At 34.3% G+C, this 16,785-nt stretch overlaps 1 protein-coding gene across 2 annotated transcripts; it reads left to right on the top strand.

The window, feature by feature from the left end:
* The first annotated feature begins 615 nt into the window (after nucleotides 1-615).
* Nucleotides 616-12,076, top strand: LOC132056996 (RNA polymerase II C-terminal domain phosphatase-like 2). 2 transcript variants are annotated; one of them, XM_059449420.1, is made up of 14 exons: nucleotides 616-1,093; nucleotides 4,040-4,510; nucleotides 6,233-6,443; nucleotides 6,797-6,954; nucleotides 7,041-7,111; nucleotides 7,192-7,297; nucleotides 7,376-7,465; nucleotides 7,575-7,755; nucleotides 7,851-8,212; nucleotides 8,293-8,344; nucleotides 9,057-9,187; nucleotides 9,290-9,343; nucleotides 10,026-10,122; nucleotides 10,895-12,076. In XM_059449420.1, exons 1-14 carry the CDS (start codon nucleotides 806-808, stop codon nucleotides 11,086-11,088), a joined length of 2,466 nt encoding a protein of 821 aa, XP_059305403.1. In that variant the 5' UTR covers nucleotides 616-805; the 3' UTR covers nucleotides 11,089-12,076. The 2 variants fall into 2 exon arrangements, with proteins under 2 accessions (XP_059305403.1, XP_059305405.1); XM_059449422.1 differs by having other exon boundaries at nucleotides 7,617-7,755.
* The last annotated feature ends 4,709 nt before the right edge of the window (nucleotides 12,077-16,785 follow it).

The following is a 16,785-nucleotide window of genomic DNA, read 5'->3' on the forward strand; positions in this document are numbered from 1 at the left end:
CTCACACATCGCATGCGGTATCTCAAACCAAATAACTCATAACGAAACCCTCCGGTATTTCCGTAAAATTTTACCAAAGCCAGACCAAATATAAACTAACCGTTTGGGTTATTTGCACTTTTGTCCCTATTTTGTACTCCTTCCATTTTAATTTTTATGAACCCATTTGACTGGGCACGACATTTAAGAAAGAGAAAAGACATTTAAAATTTGTGGTTCAAAATAAGCCTTGAAAATTTGTGTGGCTGTAAATCATTCATAAAGTGAATTTGTTTCCAAATTAGAAAAGAGGTCATTCATTTTGACACGGATTAAAAAGGAAATAGGTTCAAACAAATTGAAACAGAGGGAGTATTTGTTTATAATTTTTCGAAAAAGGGTCATATTTGACCATGTATTCTCTGGAACAAAAAAATTATATTTTTTTATATGTTTATCCTCCCATACAACCTTTAAATAATTTATGCTTCGTAAGACATAAGTTCGATTTTAAAGGGCATAAATTAAGACCAACTCATTTGAAAGGGCAAAACATGAAATACCAGCCCATTTGAAGGGCAAACCGTGCAATTTCTTCCCTATTGCTTTCTATAAATACCTACACAACCCATTCATTCGAAACCGCTTCTTATAGAGCGAGAAAAAAAAAAAAGCATAGCTGAGCGCGCGCTAGACTCTAGAGAGAGAAAATAGGAACACAGCAATGGAGTGAATAGACAGAGGGAAAAAAAAATCATTGTATCATTTCCAATTTTTTCTTATATTTTTCAAGTGAATTGTTTTTATCGAGCTGTCCACAACCTAAATGATGAGTCGTTTAGGGTTCAAATCGGTGGTGTTTCATGGTGAAACGTGTTTAGGAGAGTTAGATGCTATTCCAGTTAAGGATCAAAGCTTTCAATTTCCGAATAACGAGATACAGATCCATCATATATCTACAAATAGTGAGCGGTGTCATCCACTATCTGTTCTTCAAACAATTTCATCACCTGTTCGTTGTAAGCTTGAACCGAATGAGTTTAAATCCTCGCCAATTGGTTCTGATCAGTCTCCGTTGATCAATTTACACGCCTCGTGCTTCTACGAACTCAAGGTTGTAGACATTAACCAGTTGTATGATGCTTTACATTTACTGTATAATACTGAATTTACTTTTACTGGTGAGATTACTGCATTGATCAATTTTCATGCCTTGTGCTTTTATGAACTCAAGGTTGTAGACATTAACCAGTTGTATGTTTTTATGAACTCAAGGTTGTAGACATTAACCAGTTGTATGTTGCTTGCTTTACATTACCTGTATAATACTGAATTTACTTTTGTGACCGTATTTTGTGCCAATGAGACTTAATGCTTGTTGATGATTTTATATTTTTTGTGTTGTTTAGCTGGTTATGGAACTATGACCTGTTGTATGATGCTTTTATGAACTCAAGGTTGTAGATATTTGCCAGTTGTATGATGCTTCTACATTTACTGTGTGGAATACCAGAATTTTGTTTACTTTTACTTTTGTGACAATGAGACGTAATGCTTGTTGATGATTTTATGTTCATTGTGAAATTTACTGATGATTTTTTCTCTTATTGTTTACCTCTGTCTCCGTCTTCATGCCTTTCTATGAACTCAAGACATGTTTTTAATTGAATAAACGAAGTATGACTAGTTGTATAGTGCTACATATACTGTATTTGTTGCCAGTGAGACTTAATGCTTGTTTATGATTTTATATTTATTGTGTTGTTTAGTTGGTTACGGAACTATGACCAGTTGTATTATGCTTTATATTTACTGTGAAATTACTGCGCGTCTTGTATGTTGTTGGTATGGAATTTTGTGCCAATGAGATATAATGCTTGTTATGTTTAATGTGAAATACTGACTCTAATTTTACTAGGAAATTACCAGAGGCTAGTTGTTGTTTAGTTGTTTACGGAATTTTGTGACAATGAGACGTAATGCTTGTTGATGATTTTATGTTCATTGTGAAATTTACTGGATGCAGTTGTTTTCTCTTAGTTGTTTACCTCTGTCTGCGTTGATCAATCTTCATGCCTTGTGCTTCTATGAACTCAAGGTTATAGACATTAACCAGTTTTTAATTGAATAAACGAAGTATGATTAGTTGTATAGTGCTTTACATTTTCTGTGAAATTAATGCACGAGTTGTTATTTGGTTGTTACGGAGTTTTGTGCCGAATGCTTGTTGATGATTTTATGTTCAAAGTGAATTGCTGATTATACATTTAATACGACATTAGCGGTGGCTAGTTGTTGGTTAGTTGTTTACGGAATATCGTGACAATGAGACATAATGCTTGTTGATGATTTTACATTTTATATGTGAAATGCAGTTGTTTTTTTTAGTTGTTTGCCTCAGTCTCCATTGATCAGTCTTCATGCCTTGTTCTTCTATGAACTCAAGGTTGACATTAACCGGTTTTTAATTGAACAACAAACTATGACCAGTTGTATGATGTTTTACATCTTCTGTGAAATTAGTGTACCTAGTTGTATTATGGAATTTTGTGCCAAATGCTTGTTGATGGTTTTTGTTTAATGTGAAATGCTGTCTATACATTTAATACGACACAAGCGGTGGCAAGTTGTTGTTAGTTGTTTACGGAATGTCGTGACAATGAGACATAATTGCTTGTTGATGATTTTATATTTATTTTGTTGTTTAGTTGTTTACGGAACTATGACCAGTTGTATGATGCTTTTACATTTGCTGTGAACTTAATGCAGAGTTGTTATTTGGTTGTTACAGAATTTTGTGCCGAATGCTTGTTGATGATTTTATGTTCAATGTGATTTGCTGACTATGATTTGCGGCGGTTAGTTGTTGTTTAGTTATTTACGGAATATCGTGACAATGAGACATGATGCTGTTGATGATTTTATATTTATTGTGTTCTTTAGTTGTTTACGGAACTATGACCAGTTGTATGATGCTTTATATCACTGTCGAATACTGAACTTACTTGTCCTGCGAATTACTGCACGAGTTGTTATTTTGTTGTTACGGAATTTTGTGCCAATGAGACTTAACGCTTGTTGATGATTTTATGCTATATTTACTAGGAAATTACCAGTGGCTAGTTGTTGTTTAGTTGTTTACGGAATTTTTTGACAATGAGACATTATGCTTTTTGAGATCTTCATGCCTCTTGCTTTATGAACTCAAGGTTATAGACATTAGCCAGTTTTAATTGAATAACGAACTATTACCAGTTGTATGATGCTTTACATTTACTGTGGAATACTGAACTTACTTTTACTGCGAATTCCTGTATGAGTAGTTGTATTTTGTTGTCACAGAAAATTGTGCTAATGAGACTTAATGCCTGTTGTTGATTTTATGTTTAATGTGAAGTACTGACTCTACATTTAGTGTGAAATTGCCAGAGGCTAGTTGTTGTTTAGTTGTTTACAGAATTTCATGACAATGAGATATGATGCTTGTTGATGATTTTACATTTATTGTGAAATTTACTGGATGCTCAAATTTTTGTCAGTGAGAAATGTTTGTGACATTTTATGTAGATGTGTATGCAAAGTTTCTTAGCAGTGCTGTGTTTGCAGTTATTTTGCGAAATAACTCGGAAATTTTCTGATCCGGCTATGGTTTGTTGGTTGGCGATATGTAAGGGAGTAATTGTGGCATTTTCATGTGGACGTATATGTGAAAACTTCTGTGGTATTATGATTTAATAATAAGGATGCTGGATGACTTTGGCAGCTTGGCTTATATTGCATTTTTTTCAACCGTATCTGTTGAAAATAATTGGTATTTCTCATATGAGATATAAATAGGTTCTCTTGATATTTTTGCACTACAAAAGAAAATATGTTCTAAAGCTATTGTGAGAAATGTGATTTTGTCTGGAGTATACATAACAACTAGGTGATAAGAGGACTGCGAAATCCTAAATTTATACATTAAGTAATGTGTAATTGATGTTTTGGGCTATAATGTATTCCATAAGAATAAGATGTCTGCTGACACTTTTGTTGACTTTCCTTGATCTTTTTGTAGACTGCAGTAGTCTTGCTGGGGGAAGAAGAAATACATTTGGTAGCAATGCCGAGTAAGCAGAAAAAGTTCCCCTGTTTTTGGTGCTATTCAGTGCCCGTTGGTCTGTATAGTGCTTGTTTACGGATGTTGAATATGAGGTGTTTATCAATTGTTTTTGATCTGGACGAGACTTTAATTGTTGCAAATACAATGAAGTCTTTTGAGGATAGAATTGAGGCTTTGCGGGGTTGGCTTGCACGAGAGACGGATCCAATTCGGTTGTCTGGAATGTCTGCAGAGATTAAGAGGTACGTGGATGATCGTGCACTGCTGAAGCAGTACTCAGACAGTGATTCTGTTGTTGACGGTGGGAGAGTATATAAAGCTCAGCAAGAGGAGGTGCTACAATTATCTGAAGGGCAAGAGCGTGTAGTTCGGCCAGTCATAAGGTTGGTGGAAAAGAATGTGGTCCTTACACGGATTAATCCAGAGGTAATAAGATGGGGAATTTTCTTTCATTTCTCTGTTATGCCTTGCAATTATTGATTCCTATCACATGATCACATCTAAGGCATGCATATTTCTCAATTTATTCTACTTCTCGCATCATCGAGAATATCCCCCTGCTTTGCGCATTCCCTTAGGGTGCTAGCGGAAGTTGATGAGTTGCATGTTGTGATATACTTGTAGAGTAAAGGTTTGGCTATTGACTTTTTAGTAGTAGGTAGACATCAATTTTCTTGTATTTTCATATTATTCTGTTTATTTCTTAGTATATTAGGTTTATATTATTCAAGTGTACGCAGTGCATTGAGGCAAGTTGATTGATTGAATTTTGAAGTTGAGTAGAGGATGCTCTATGGTTTCTCATACAAAATGGAGTACTATTGTGGGGAGGTAGATTGGGTTTTTAATTCAGATGATTTACATAGCTTTGCAGTATCTGAAAGTTCTGAGCTTAAACATTTGCTGTTATCCTGTCTTTATATTTAACCTGTATCAGTATATATTGTTAGTTCAAATGATTTACGTAGCTTCATAGTATCTGAAAGTTCTGTGCTTAAACATTTCTTGTTATCCTGTCTTTATATTTAACCTGTTATCGATGTATTAGTTAACGACCTTCAACTTTTTGGAACAACTGTGATCACTCAACAATTCTGCCTTTCTTTTCAGAAAGCTTATTTGATATCTTGTAGACAAGGTTTTGTGTGTAGTTTATTGATGATCTCACCTTGAGATACTGTTTGGTCTATCCCTTGGTGGTGCCATTGATAATTAAATGAACTTCCAAGTTGTTTTAATTATTTGGATGAAGCAACATTTCTAGGCATTCTGAGACCATTTAGTGTCAAACTTAATATCCCTTCATTACTTGTTATTTGCTTTCTAAAACCTTTCTTTTGAACCTAATGTCCAGAAGTTCATGTAACTGATATGCTTTCAGTCTCAAATAGTCCTTTCTTAGAAGGACATGGTGTTCTGATTTGTTGGTCTTCAATCACATGTTTTTTTTTTTCTTTTTGGTTTGTTATTTGGCGCGTGTTTGCGTAATGGGTTTAGTTTATACTGCATTTTGCTTCAATGTTGAGGTTAGTGATGCTTCTTGTGTCCTTGTGTCAAGAGAAAGAGAGCAGAGAAGAGCAAATTGAACCATACTGTTGGCTAAGTGACTCCTTTCATTTTCCCTCACTCAAAGATGTTTCTATTATATTCTATGGTGTCTGTTGGTCCCTTGTTGCAGAAGGTGTTTAATGAATTGCTATGGATTTGAGTTTCTTTTGTTCACTATATACGTGCACTTCATGCCACTGATGGTCCTTACACATGTACATTTGCTAATCCACCAGCATAGGAAAAGTTGGATATCCCTATGGCCTGATCACACTTAGAGATCTGCATCCTTACCTGTGCAAATTGCTGGAAGGAAGCGTTCGGAGGAGTGGCAAGCATCCACCTCCGGTCTTTGTTCTTTTATGGCTCTTTCATTTATTCATTATTATGTTCACATAGTTAAAAGAAAATGGTATCTGGACATTTGGCCTTCTAGCTTAACTGCCACTGGAATATCTAAGGTTTCCAGTGTCTAAGGTTATCAGTGTAATGCTGGAATTTGAACTCGAATTCAGTTGGACATTTTGTAACACATTATGGTCGTCTTGAGATGATTTCTAGCTCTATGCATTTTCTTATCATGGGAAACCTCTTTTGCAGAATCGGGACACCAGCGTGCTAGTTAGATTACGTCCTGCTTGGGATGAGTTGAGAACTTATTTGACGGCGAAAGGTCGGAAAAGGTTCGAAGTGCATGTTTGCACCATGGCGGAGAGAGATTATGCATTGGAGATTTGGAGGCTACTCGACCCTGGGTCACACCTCATTAATGTCAAACAATTGATGGACCGTGTTGTATGTGTCAAATCAGGTTATGACCTAGAATACTTTCCTGCCTTTTGACTCCCTAGGAAAATAATCTTTTGTTCTTCCATACACGGTAACACAACTCTTCTCTACCCTGACATGAGAAAGATCAACCTCTTCTTAGAGTGAAGAATAATGAAGAAAGATTTGTCTTCTTGTGTTTGATTTATGTCGTTCTAAGCTCATCGGTGGTATTTTCTTTAGCTTCTAGTGTTATAGTGGGAGTGATATCCAAAAGGCTACCAACTGTGGTTGCTTCTTATCGGTGGACTAATCTCCTTTCCTCTTCTTGAACTTGTTAATTATAAAACGTCTTTTCTTTAACCCATAACATCGTCTATGATATTGATTCCACAGGGGCAAAGAAGTCTTTACTTACTGTCTTCCAAAATGGAAATTGTCATCCAAAATTGGCAATGGTTATTGATGACCGATTAAAAGTGTGGGAAGATAAAGATCAACCTCGCGTTCATGTTGTCCCTGCTTTCACTCCATATTATGCGCCACAAGCAGAGGTGTGTGTTTGCTATTTCACATGATTTTAATATCATCATTTTTTCCGGTCACACCATAACTGACTGGGAACTTCTTTATTGAGTAGATGGCCAACGCAGTTCCAGTCTTGTGTGTGGCGAGAAATGTTGCTTGTGATGTTAGAGGTCGTTTTTTCAAGTAAGTTCATTGTCAGAAGAAATATTTTAATATGAGTCAATTAAGTAGTTTTTATCTGATCCATTTTCTTTGTCAATCAGAGAGTTTGATGAATGTCTACTCCGAAAGATCTCTGAAATCTTCTATGAAGATGAGGTTGTAAATTTACCTTCGGCACCTGATGTGAGCAACTACTTAATGTCCGAGGTATTTATCTAAAATCTCTTTGAATTTCAACTTTAAATGAATGCTGATCCTGATGAGGGTTTGGTTTACTTTTCTAAGGATGCTGGTTTTGCGTCATCTGGGAATCTGAATGCTCCTATTCCTGAGGGGATGTATGGGCCTGAAGTTGTACAAAGGTTGCATCAGCAGGTGTGGTTATAACTGTCATTACTGTGTATCTTGACTTCTTATCACATGATTGACCTATAAAATAACTTGAAAGTGTAACACTTCACACATCAAGTACTTGATTTTTCAGCCGGTCATTTGCTTATCTTGTCATGTAAATGTGCTAATCCAGGAAGGAAAAGTTAATATGAACTCTGCTCCTCCTTTCATGAGTAACTATCCTGATATGAAGCCAGGAAGCTCCCAGCTTACGGTTGGATTTGCTGCCAATGTACCTGTTCAATCAATGAGACCAATTCTACCTTCAGAAAGTATAGAACCTGTCTTTACCTGCGGTTATATAATAGATGTATTAATCTTTTTGGTTTCACAACCAGTAGTTCATTTTGTTGCTGTGTGTGTTCAGAACCAAGTTTGCTAGGAGCTCCATTCAGACGAGATAACAGCTTTTCTGAAGTTGATGCTGATGGGAAGAGAAGGTATCCCATGGTGAATCCTAGCCAGGATGCGAGGTATCGTGGTTCAGGAGAACCTCCTTTATTATCTAGAGTGCCTCAGAAACCACCCATACTGCCCATACCATCACAGGGTGGATGGTTGGTGGAAGATGACCTAAATAAAGGACAGATGGGCAGTCGATCACCTGGAATTTTTCAAGAATCTGATGCATCAAGGTCTGATAAACAGAGAGGTCATCAGAATTTTCTCAGTCAAGGTGCAACAAGCACAGCGTTACCAACGTATGCATCTCCAGGGAAGAATGGAGAGGTACTTACTACTGCTTCCCTCTGAAATAGTTACACTGGCCTTCTGCTGCCTAATTCATTTGGGTACACGACTCTTTGCAGGCAAATTCCAGGCATGAAATGCATAGACAGAATTCTTTTATTCAACAGACAGGTGAGTTTGAGTTCTACTCTTATATACCGTTTAGTGCTTGTTGTTTTTTAATTCCCTATTTGCTATTACGAAGTTGAAATATTATGAGCAGAAGTTGGTCTTTAGGAAAGAATGCATTTATAACCATACTACACTAGTGTTTGTTTTTGGGATTATGTATTCATATCAGTGACTCTTCTGTGGAATGAATGCTGTTAATTGATGGCTGGTATTAATTTTGACGGCAGTCTTTGCTGATACTGATGTGGCTAACGGCTAGTTTCCAGCTTGTGATTTTAAGCCCCAACTTCAAAATTATAATAAATCCAGCTACTTGCGTGTTTATTTATCAATTATGGCAGGGGATATAGTTTATCCAAGCAAATAAAGGAAGGCTGGGAATGAATACTTTTACTTGTTGATTGCCAGGACAGTTTGTGTCTTTATTGATCAAGATAGTGTTTGGAAGGAGTTCAAAAGAAGTTATTGTATAATCTTGAACTACAGAAGAAAGTACTGATTGTAGGATATGCACTTCATATATTGTCTTTAGTTTGGTATTAGAGAGAACAAGTAGGGATGGTTGGGCGGAAGTTGAGAAAGAGATTTGCTAAGATATTTGTTGGTTAGTTGACATATAGTCTCTTTGATCTTCTCCTTTTCCTTATTGATTCCCTCTCTTTGTCAAGTTTATAACACATGCTTGCTAGGCTAATTGACTTTGCATGTACAGAGGGTAGGCTCTCACAACATCAGGCATCATTTAACAGCAGAGAATCTCAACTAGAAGCTGGGAGAATGAACTTATTACCATCTTTAGCTACTGGGGTGCTGCAAGAAATTGGACGGCGATGCAACTCAAAGGTATGTGCTACATACTTTTAAGCCAAGATGATACCCCTCTGCTCGTATTGATTTTTCTTGGTTGTCAAAGTAATAGCTCCACCACTGTGTCTTGCTGTGTAGGTTGAGTTCAGGCCTGTGGTGAGCACCAGTGAGGAATTGCAATTTTCAGTTGAGGTTAGAGCATTTTTTACAGAAGAATGTTTCACCTATCTGAAGCCATTTTACAGATTAATTAATTGCATTGTTTTTTATAAATATGAATATAAATTTCTGCTAAGCAGCACTAGTTTCTACCACTAGTAGTAGTATGTATTCCTCTTCTTTTATACTGATGGGGAAGTGGTGTGTTAGGTAATGACCGACATTCATGAATCTCTATATCCTTGTTAATTCAGTTATGATGGTTTGCTATATCATTTAACGAATTAATTGAAACAAATTTCTTTTTAAGAAGAAAGCTATAGGTTAAACAATATGTTGTGATTTATAAGTGTTGAGTTGATGGTATACTTGAAAGTAGTGTGCTATGTTATGACTATGACTTCATGGATCTGTATTCTAGTTGAGGCAGTTAAAAGTTTATTATATATGTACCTAATCCAAAAAAGAAAATAATTATAGATGTGAGACGTGCTGTGATGAATTGTGTGGATGTTTATGTCTTGATATTCGACTCTGAAAATTGCCTAGTGCTTAAGAACTGTTTGTTAATGTCTCTTTGAAGATGTTCGTTTTGATATGAGAATGTTGCCCCTAGCATTGTTCCTATAAAAGTGCACGATCATATTGGCTTCTGAATTTAGACAAACAGCATAAAGTTTTTATATTCAGAATTCTGAGATTGAGTAATCTTTAGGTCTTCTTCACCGGTGAGAGAGTTGGTGTCGGAATGGGTAAGACTAGGAAGGATGCTCAGCAACAGGCAGCTGAGAATGCACTTCGTAACTTGGCTGGTAAGGTCCTTTTGAAATGTCCCCTTAATTTCTTGGTTTAACTTGCTACAAGCATCATGAGCTAATCCTTTGATGCAAATTCATTATTCACTTTACTATTTCAAAAGAGGATTTGCGTAATGAGTAAATTCTTAAGAGCAGTGTCTCATATTAAGTGATTTCTTAAAAGACAATGTGTCGTGCTGTGTTGTGTTATCAAAAGCTATTTCTTCGTAGCTTAAAGCGATGAACTGATTTTAAAGAAGGGGGGGGGGGGGGGGGGGTTATCGCTTCATGGGCTTTAGAGAAGGTTACGCTTCAAACAATGGTGCATAAAGTGATTCTAACAAGAATCTATCGCTTCTTTGAATTTTGAGGAGTTGGATTAATATTGCCTATTATTGTTACTCATTGCGGCAGAACTGTTATTGTATTTAATTCTTTGTTTTTTTCGATATTTATTTCTCTGTAAATTTTGTGCTTTACTTCAAATAAGCGTGCACTTCACTTCAAGACCCATGGACTTTGTCGCTAGTTGCACTTTTTGCTTTTAAAAGCACTGCGCTCACGTTTTTTAGCAGAATTATCTTTCATTTCCTCTGTTATCACTGTAACATGTGTTAGTATATCACTCTTGTCAATTCTGGTATGTTCCACCTATTTCTGAATTCAATGTTATTTTATGATAAGATCCAGGACTTGCTTTAATTTGTTTCCCTTTTAATGTTAGCTTGTCAGGATACTAGTTATTTTTTAGAGCTCATTTTGTAGACAAATATTTGCTTATATGCAGATAAATACATCTCATACATTACATCTCACCCTCGAGGAGCAGCGGATAAAGACTTTGATAAGCTTTCAGTGGAAAATGAAAATGGGTTCTTGTGGGATACTGTCAATCATGTGGATGAACAGTCGGTGGATGATAGATTACCTCAAGTAAAGGTTTCAGAGGTGGGAGTTAACGGTGATGCTACCCATGACTGATTACGTAGTTCTTTGAAAACGTGACTGGCCTTGGGCTAAGGGGCGTGCACGGAAGCAAGTTTTGGAGATGATGACGGGTTGAGATTATTCGAGATGCACCCCTCCTTCCTTGAATTGTGTTGCACCAGAGTCGGGAGCAAAACAGGGAAATCCGGTGCTTGTTTGGCCTACTTGTTCATCTTGATATGTAGGCCATCATGCTTCTTGTTTTGGAGGTACAATGGTGGTGTTTAGTTCTAATTCTACCCCTTGTATTGTGGTCAATGGGTCCCGGTAACTCTTGTCTTTGCTCTCGGTGAAGCATTTTGACCGTTTTCTCTTCTTCCTCAGATGCACCTTGACTTAAACCTCAGGCTTTTGTTGAGATTTCTTGTGTCGCTGAACTACCACGTACAGTTCTGGTGCAACGAGTCAATGGGGTTCACCCAGGTAATCTTAGGGCCAAAATATATGATGCTTATCATGGAACTTTACAAGTTCCCGAATTCCCTAATTGCTTTAGTCTTTGCACCGGAAAGTTATCTTCGATTTGTTAAGTTGCTGAGCGTGTTCTGGAATGAAGAGTTCTTATTCTTCGTTTGGTAAATTGTACCAACTTTAGTTATCTCCTGATTGTGTAGACTGTAACCACCCTATCCGAATAATGTTCAGACCAGAGAGCTACCCGACTGATTTTATATTCGGAGGTCCTGCAGAAGTAATTTTGACTGGTATCGGCAAAGGAACAGTTTGGTAGCAGAACTGCCTTCACAACTATCAAATTGGCTTTTGGGTGCCTTCATGATTTTTCCCGCCTCGTTACGGAGAAAATGAAATTGTCTTCCCTTTTAGAAAAGGGATTCATTCATATTTTTTTTATACAAGGGCTTGTTTGGCGCCCTAGTTTCTACCATAGTGTTGTAACTATCTAGTATTTTTTTTTTTTGGTTAACTTCAGGCAGAAGATGAAATTACAGGCATATCTCTATATTACAATCTCATTTGTCCAGACTTCCTTTTGCTTGTTATAGCGGATTTGCGGTTGTTGGTTGCATACATATGCCTTCAGATATTATTTGGCAATTTTTCAATCTTTTTTATGTTATGAAAGATAAAAGAAGCTATTTACATTTAAAGCCTCAGCAGATATTCATAAATCACTAATAAATTTTGAAAAACTAATGCACTATTCCCTCCGGATCGAAAAGGGTGTCCAATTAGGGTGTATTCGGTGTGGAGGAAAATGTTTCTCCGGAAAATAAGTGAATTTTTACTTATTTTCTCATGTTCCGTTACATAGTGAAAAATAAGTGAGTTTTTTATTTTTTCATGTTTGATTGGTTGGTAGAAAATATTTTTCGAAAACTACCCACAGCAACCCCACCACCCATCTCCCAACCAAATTCCCCCCCCCCCCCCCAACCCACCCAATCACCACTCTCGAACGCATTTCATCTAAACCTAGCGTTATCCAACACCATCGCTCCACCCAACCCTCCCAAATTGTCTGGTTCATATATTCTATTTTACTTTTATAAAAAATGAGAAATTTTTTTCTCACCCACCCCTCCATCCCAACCACCACTCACTACCATCCACATCAACATGCCCCCCCCCCTCCCAAAACTAAAACTACAACCCACTCCACATCAAATTTAACCAAGCAAACTTTCTATTTTTATAAAGGTAAAATTAAATATATGAAGTAGAAAATTGGGGAGGGGGTAGGGGTAGAGGGTGGGTGGTGTAGAATACCCAAAAAAAAAAAAAAACTTTTAAATTTTTTTTTAAGAAAAATTAATTTTTTTGGAGGGGTTTTTTTTTGGGTGGGTGGGGTTTGTAAAAACCCAAAAAAAAAAATTCAAAACTTTTCTTCTAAAACAAAATTAAAATTTTGGGAGGGGGTGTTGGGTCCGGGTGGGGAGGGGGGAGGGGGTATAAAAAAACCAAAAAGTAAAACTTTAAAAACTTTTCTTTATGAAAAAACTAAATTTTTTTGGGGGGTTGGGGGTGGTGGGTGGAATGTCACTTGTGGACTTGTTTTCCCTACTTTTATTAGGGAGGTCATTTTCCCCATTTTTGAAGAACTTGTTTTTCTAAAGAAAATATTTTTCAAAATTTTTTATCAAACGAACATGAGAAAATTGGCGGAAAATGCTTTCCTCCATACCGAGCACACCCTTAGCCTTTTTTTCTCAACTCAAAAAAAGTGTCTAATTATCAACTCAAGAAAGAATTAATCTTAGTTTTTCAGATTTGCCTCTATTAAGTGTTATGTGATCAAATCTCAATATCTATTTAATTAGGGGCTGTTTAGTCAAATCACCTCTAGGATTTAGTATTTCTTAAGGGGTGTACAAATGGCTAGGTGGACACTCTTTTTTATCCGGAGGGAGTATTAAATATGTAAATTCATCACTAGTTGCGGCTACCGAGATTTAAACAAGGCAGAATACCCAATTTTTGTAGTCCTTACATGAATTCTTTGTAACTTTTTACCCCTATTAAAGTTTTAACGACTTTGTAAGTCCTTACATATTTTGGTAAATTTTAAGAACTTTAGGAACTTTTTTCATGCCACTAAAAGTGATAATGTCATGAAAAAGGTAATAGCGGACCCCACAAAGCACACCCATACATATTAAATCTTTTGTTTTGTGTGGAAATATTATTAAACTTGTTTAAATTATATTTTCCTTACAAAAATTATTATAGACATGTAAAGAAATCATCATGTCATTCAATTTATATCTTAAAAAAGGCTTAATTATTGAATTAAATATTATTCTTATAATATTATTTATTATCCATTGATGTTATTTACCATTTATCATTTCCTATTTTAATTTTTTATTCGTCCGGTTAAATGTAAAGTTTACTTTGTTTTAGTTTCTCCCGTAATTTTGCATCGTACTTGCTTGCAAACATAAATAACTAACAAAAAGTTCGCTTAAGGTAGGATTAAGTTTTAAATTAAAAGAATAAACACAAATAACTTGTATCATTGTTAAATATTTTAAAAATGTATAAAAAATGTAAGTTACAGTCCTTCTGTCTAAATTGAAAAATGAATTTCAAAATGCGGTAATTAATTGATCTAATTTTACGTGCGCATACTTTTAACTTAAAGTTTACATAATAAATGACTAATTAAAAGAGGAAAGAGGAACTGTAAAAAATTATTTTCATATATATTTTGAAAATCTTTAAGTAATTTGTAGTTAAAGAAAATACAATTTGATCTCCAAACAATAATAATACTAAACAATTGCAAAAGTATAGTTTTTCACTTTTTTTAATATTAAAATGTTTTGTGAAATATGGGATAGTTAATATTTTATATAATTTAGGATAAAATAGTTAAGCTCAATATGAAAAAGTTATTACAATGTAGATTCCATAAAAAAATTCATTAAAATTAAGAAAAAGGAAAAAAAAATGTTAAAGTAAGAACAATTTAATTTAATTGACTTTTCAATATTTTTTTGTATGGTTTAATTTGAGAGAACGTCTACAAAAATCTTGCAATACCATAGCTTTTAATTATTTATATTTATTTATAACTTAACTTTATTGAATTTCATCATAAACAATTTGCAACATATTTTTGACATTAATCGAATACGGTAATACCTTTTTGCAAAATATAAGTTAGATAATATGGGTTCAATTCAGAGAAATATATGAGAATAATTTAACATATGAAAGCTCAATTTGGATCATCGAGAGTATAATCTCAAAAAAAATCAATAAAATAGAAATTAGAAAAGCTTTTATTTGTTTGATTCCTTTTTCTTTTTTTTTGAAGTCTCCTTTAATTTTCAATTATCTTTTTGTACTTTAATATATTAGAATTTTTTAGAAAGAGTCAAACTGATACCACCAATGGATGTGATGCAGTTGATGGAGATGCTCCTCCCTTATTAGAGGTTGCGGGTTAGAGCTCTGAGTATGAAAAAATTATTGGTAGGGAGCACTTCCCCCGAATGGAACCTATGCGGTGCCAACTCGGATATAGTCGGGCTCCAATGCAGGTAATGGGCATCGAGTGGGAAACCAAAAATGAAAGTCAAACTGATAATACAAAAACAAATAAGCAAGAGCATAAAAAATTAAAAAATATTTACAAAATTAATTTTTAAAGTTAAGCCCAGGCCAAATGACACTAGTCATTATAGGGAAAATGACATAGGGTACCTACTTAAGACTCTTTATTACAAAGTATATAGATAGTTTTCTTTATTTACAAAACATAACGATATTTTACGAAATATGACGGATTTTCATATATTTTCCGTTTTTTTTATTTTTTTCAGAAAATAAATTTTTATAAAAAAAAAATTTAAAAAAATTATTTAAAAAATTATTTAAAACTTTTTTTTAAAGAAAATAATGTTTATATTTTTTAAAAAATTATTATTATTTTTTTTTTTGCTCAAAGGCTTAAAAAATTACCTCAAATTTTTGTGTATGAAAGCTGTATGAAAAATGTATGAAATGTGTATGTGTGAGCGAAATTTTTAATACAATTTTCTTACACAAAATTTTGAGTGAACACTTTAAGCCTTGAATATTGTGTGAAAGTTGTTATAATGTTGTTGCAGTTGTATTAATTTTTCAGAAACCTATTATGAACTTTATATACGAAAAATGTGAATGAAATTCTAAGTCTTGAGCGAGATATACACATTTCATACCATTCTCATACATAAGATTTTGAGCGTAATATTTAAGCCTTGATTGAGATATACACATTTCATATGTTTTTCATACACAAAATTTGAACGAACTTTTTAAGCCTTGAGTAAGATATACACATTTCATACACAAAAATTTAAGCGATTATTTTAAGTCTTGAATGTTGAATCAAAGTTGTATACAATGTTGTTGTAGTTGTATTAATTTTACAGAAATCTAACATGAACTTTATACATGAAAATGTGAGCGAAATTTTAAGCCTTGAGCGCGATACAAATTTCATACCATTTTCATACACACAATTTTGAGCAAATTTTTTAAGCCTTGTACGAGATATACACATTTCATGTATTTTTCATACCGTTTTCATACACTAAATTTGAGCGAACTTTTTAAGCCTTGAATGAGATATACACATTTCATACATAAATTTTTGAGCGATTTTTTTTTAAGTAAATAAATAATTTTTTTAAATAAAATTAATTTTTTTTTAAAAAAAATTAAAAATGAAAAAGTATTTTTTGTTAAAAAAGCATGTTTTGTGTAGGGTTTGTAATGTTATATTTTGTAAATAGAAAACTATCATCACGTTTAGTAAATATTTCTTTTATATATATATATATATATATATATATATATATATACACGTACTTTATACCCTTATATATACAGAGACATCTGAGTTAAACTTATTATAAGAGAGAACTTTATGAATAATGGAATGCTATTATATAATGTGACAATTATACTCTGATCTGTATAATTTCGCATGGAAGTGTCTGCTGCTTAAATAACACAATCAATCAACTTTACTATTGTTCCAAACTAGTGCTGGGTAAAGTTATAATTCTCTTGTGCTGGGTGAGATCAGTTATATGAATTCTCGTCCAGTGTCCATTCTGTCATTTAATGCTACACTTTGGGTAGATGTAACATGTGTTTAGGTGAAATGTGTAGATGTGTATTTGTAATTTATACATGATTATCGATGGTAGAAATCCTTAGGGGTCGTTTGGTAGT

Source organism: Lycium ferocissimum, chromosome 5 (assembly GCF_029784015.1).
Source record: "Lycium ferocissimum isolate CSIRO_LF1 chromosome 5, AGI_CSIRO_Lferr_CH_V1, whole genome shotgun sequence".
Lineage (NCBI taxonomy): Eukaryota > Viridiplantae > Streptophyta > Magnoliopsida > Solanales > Solanaceae > Lycium > Lycium ferocissimum.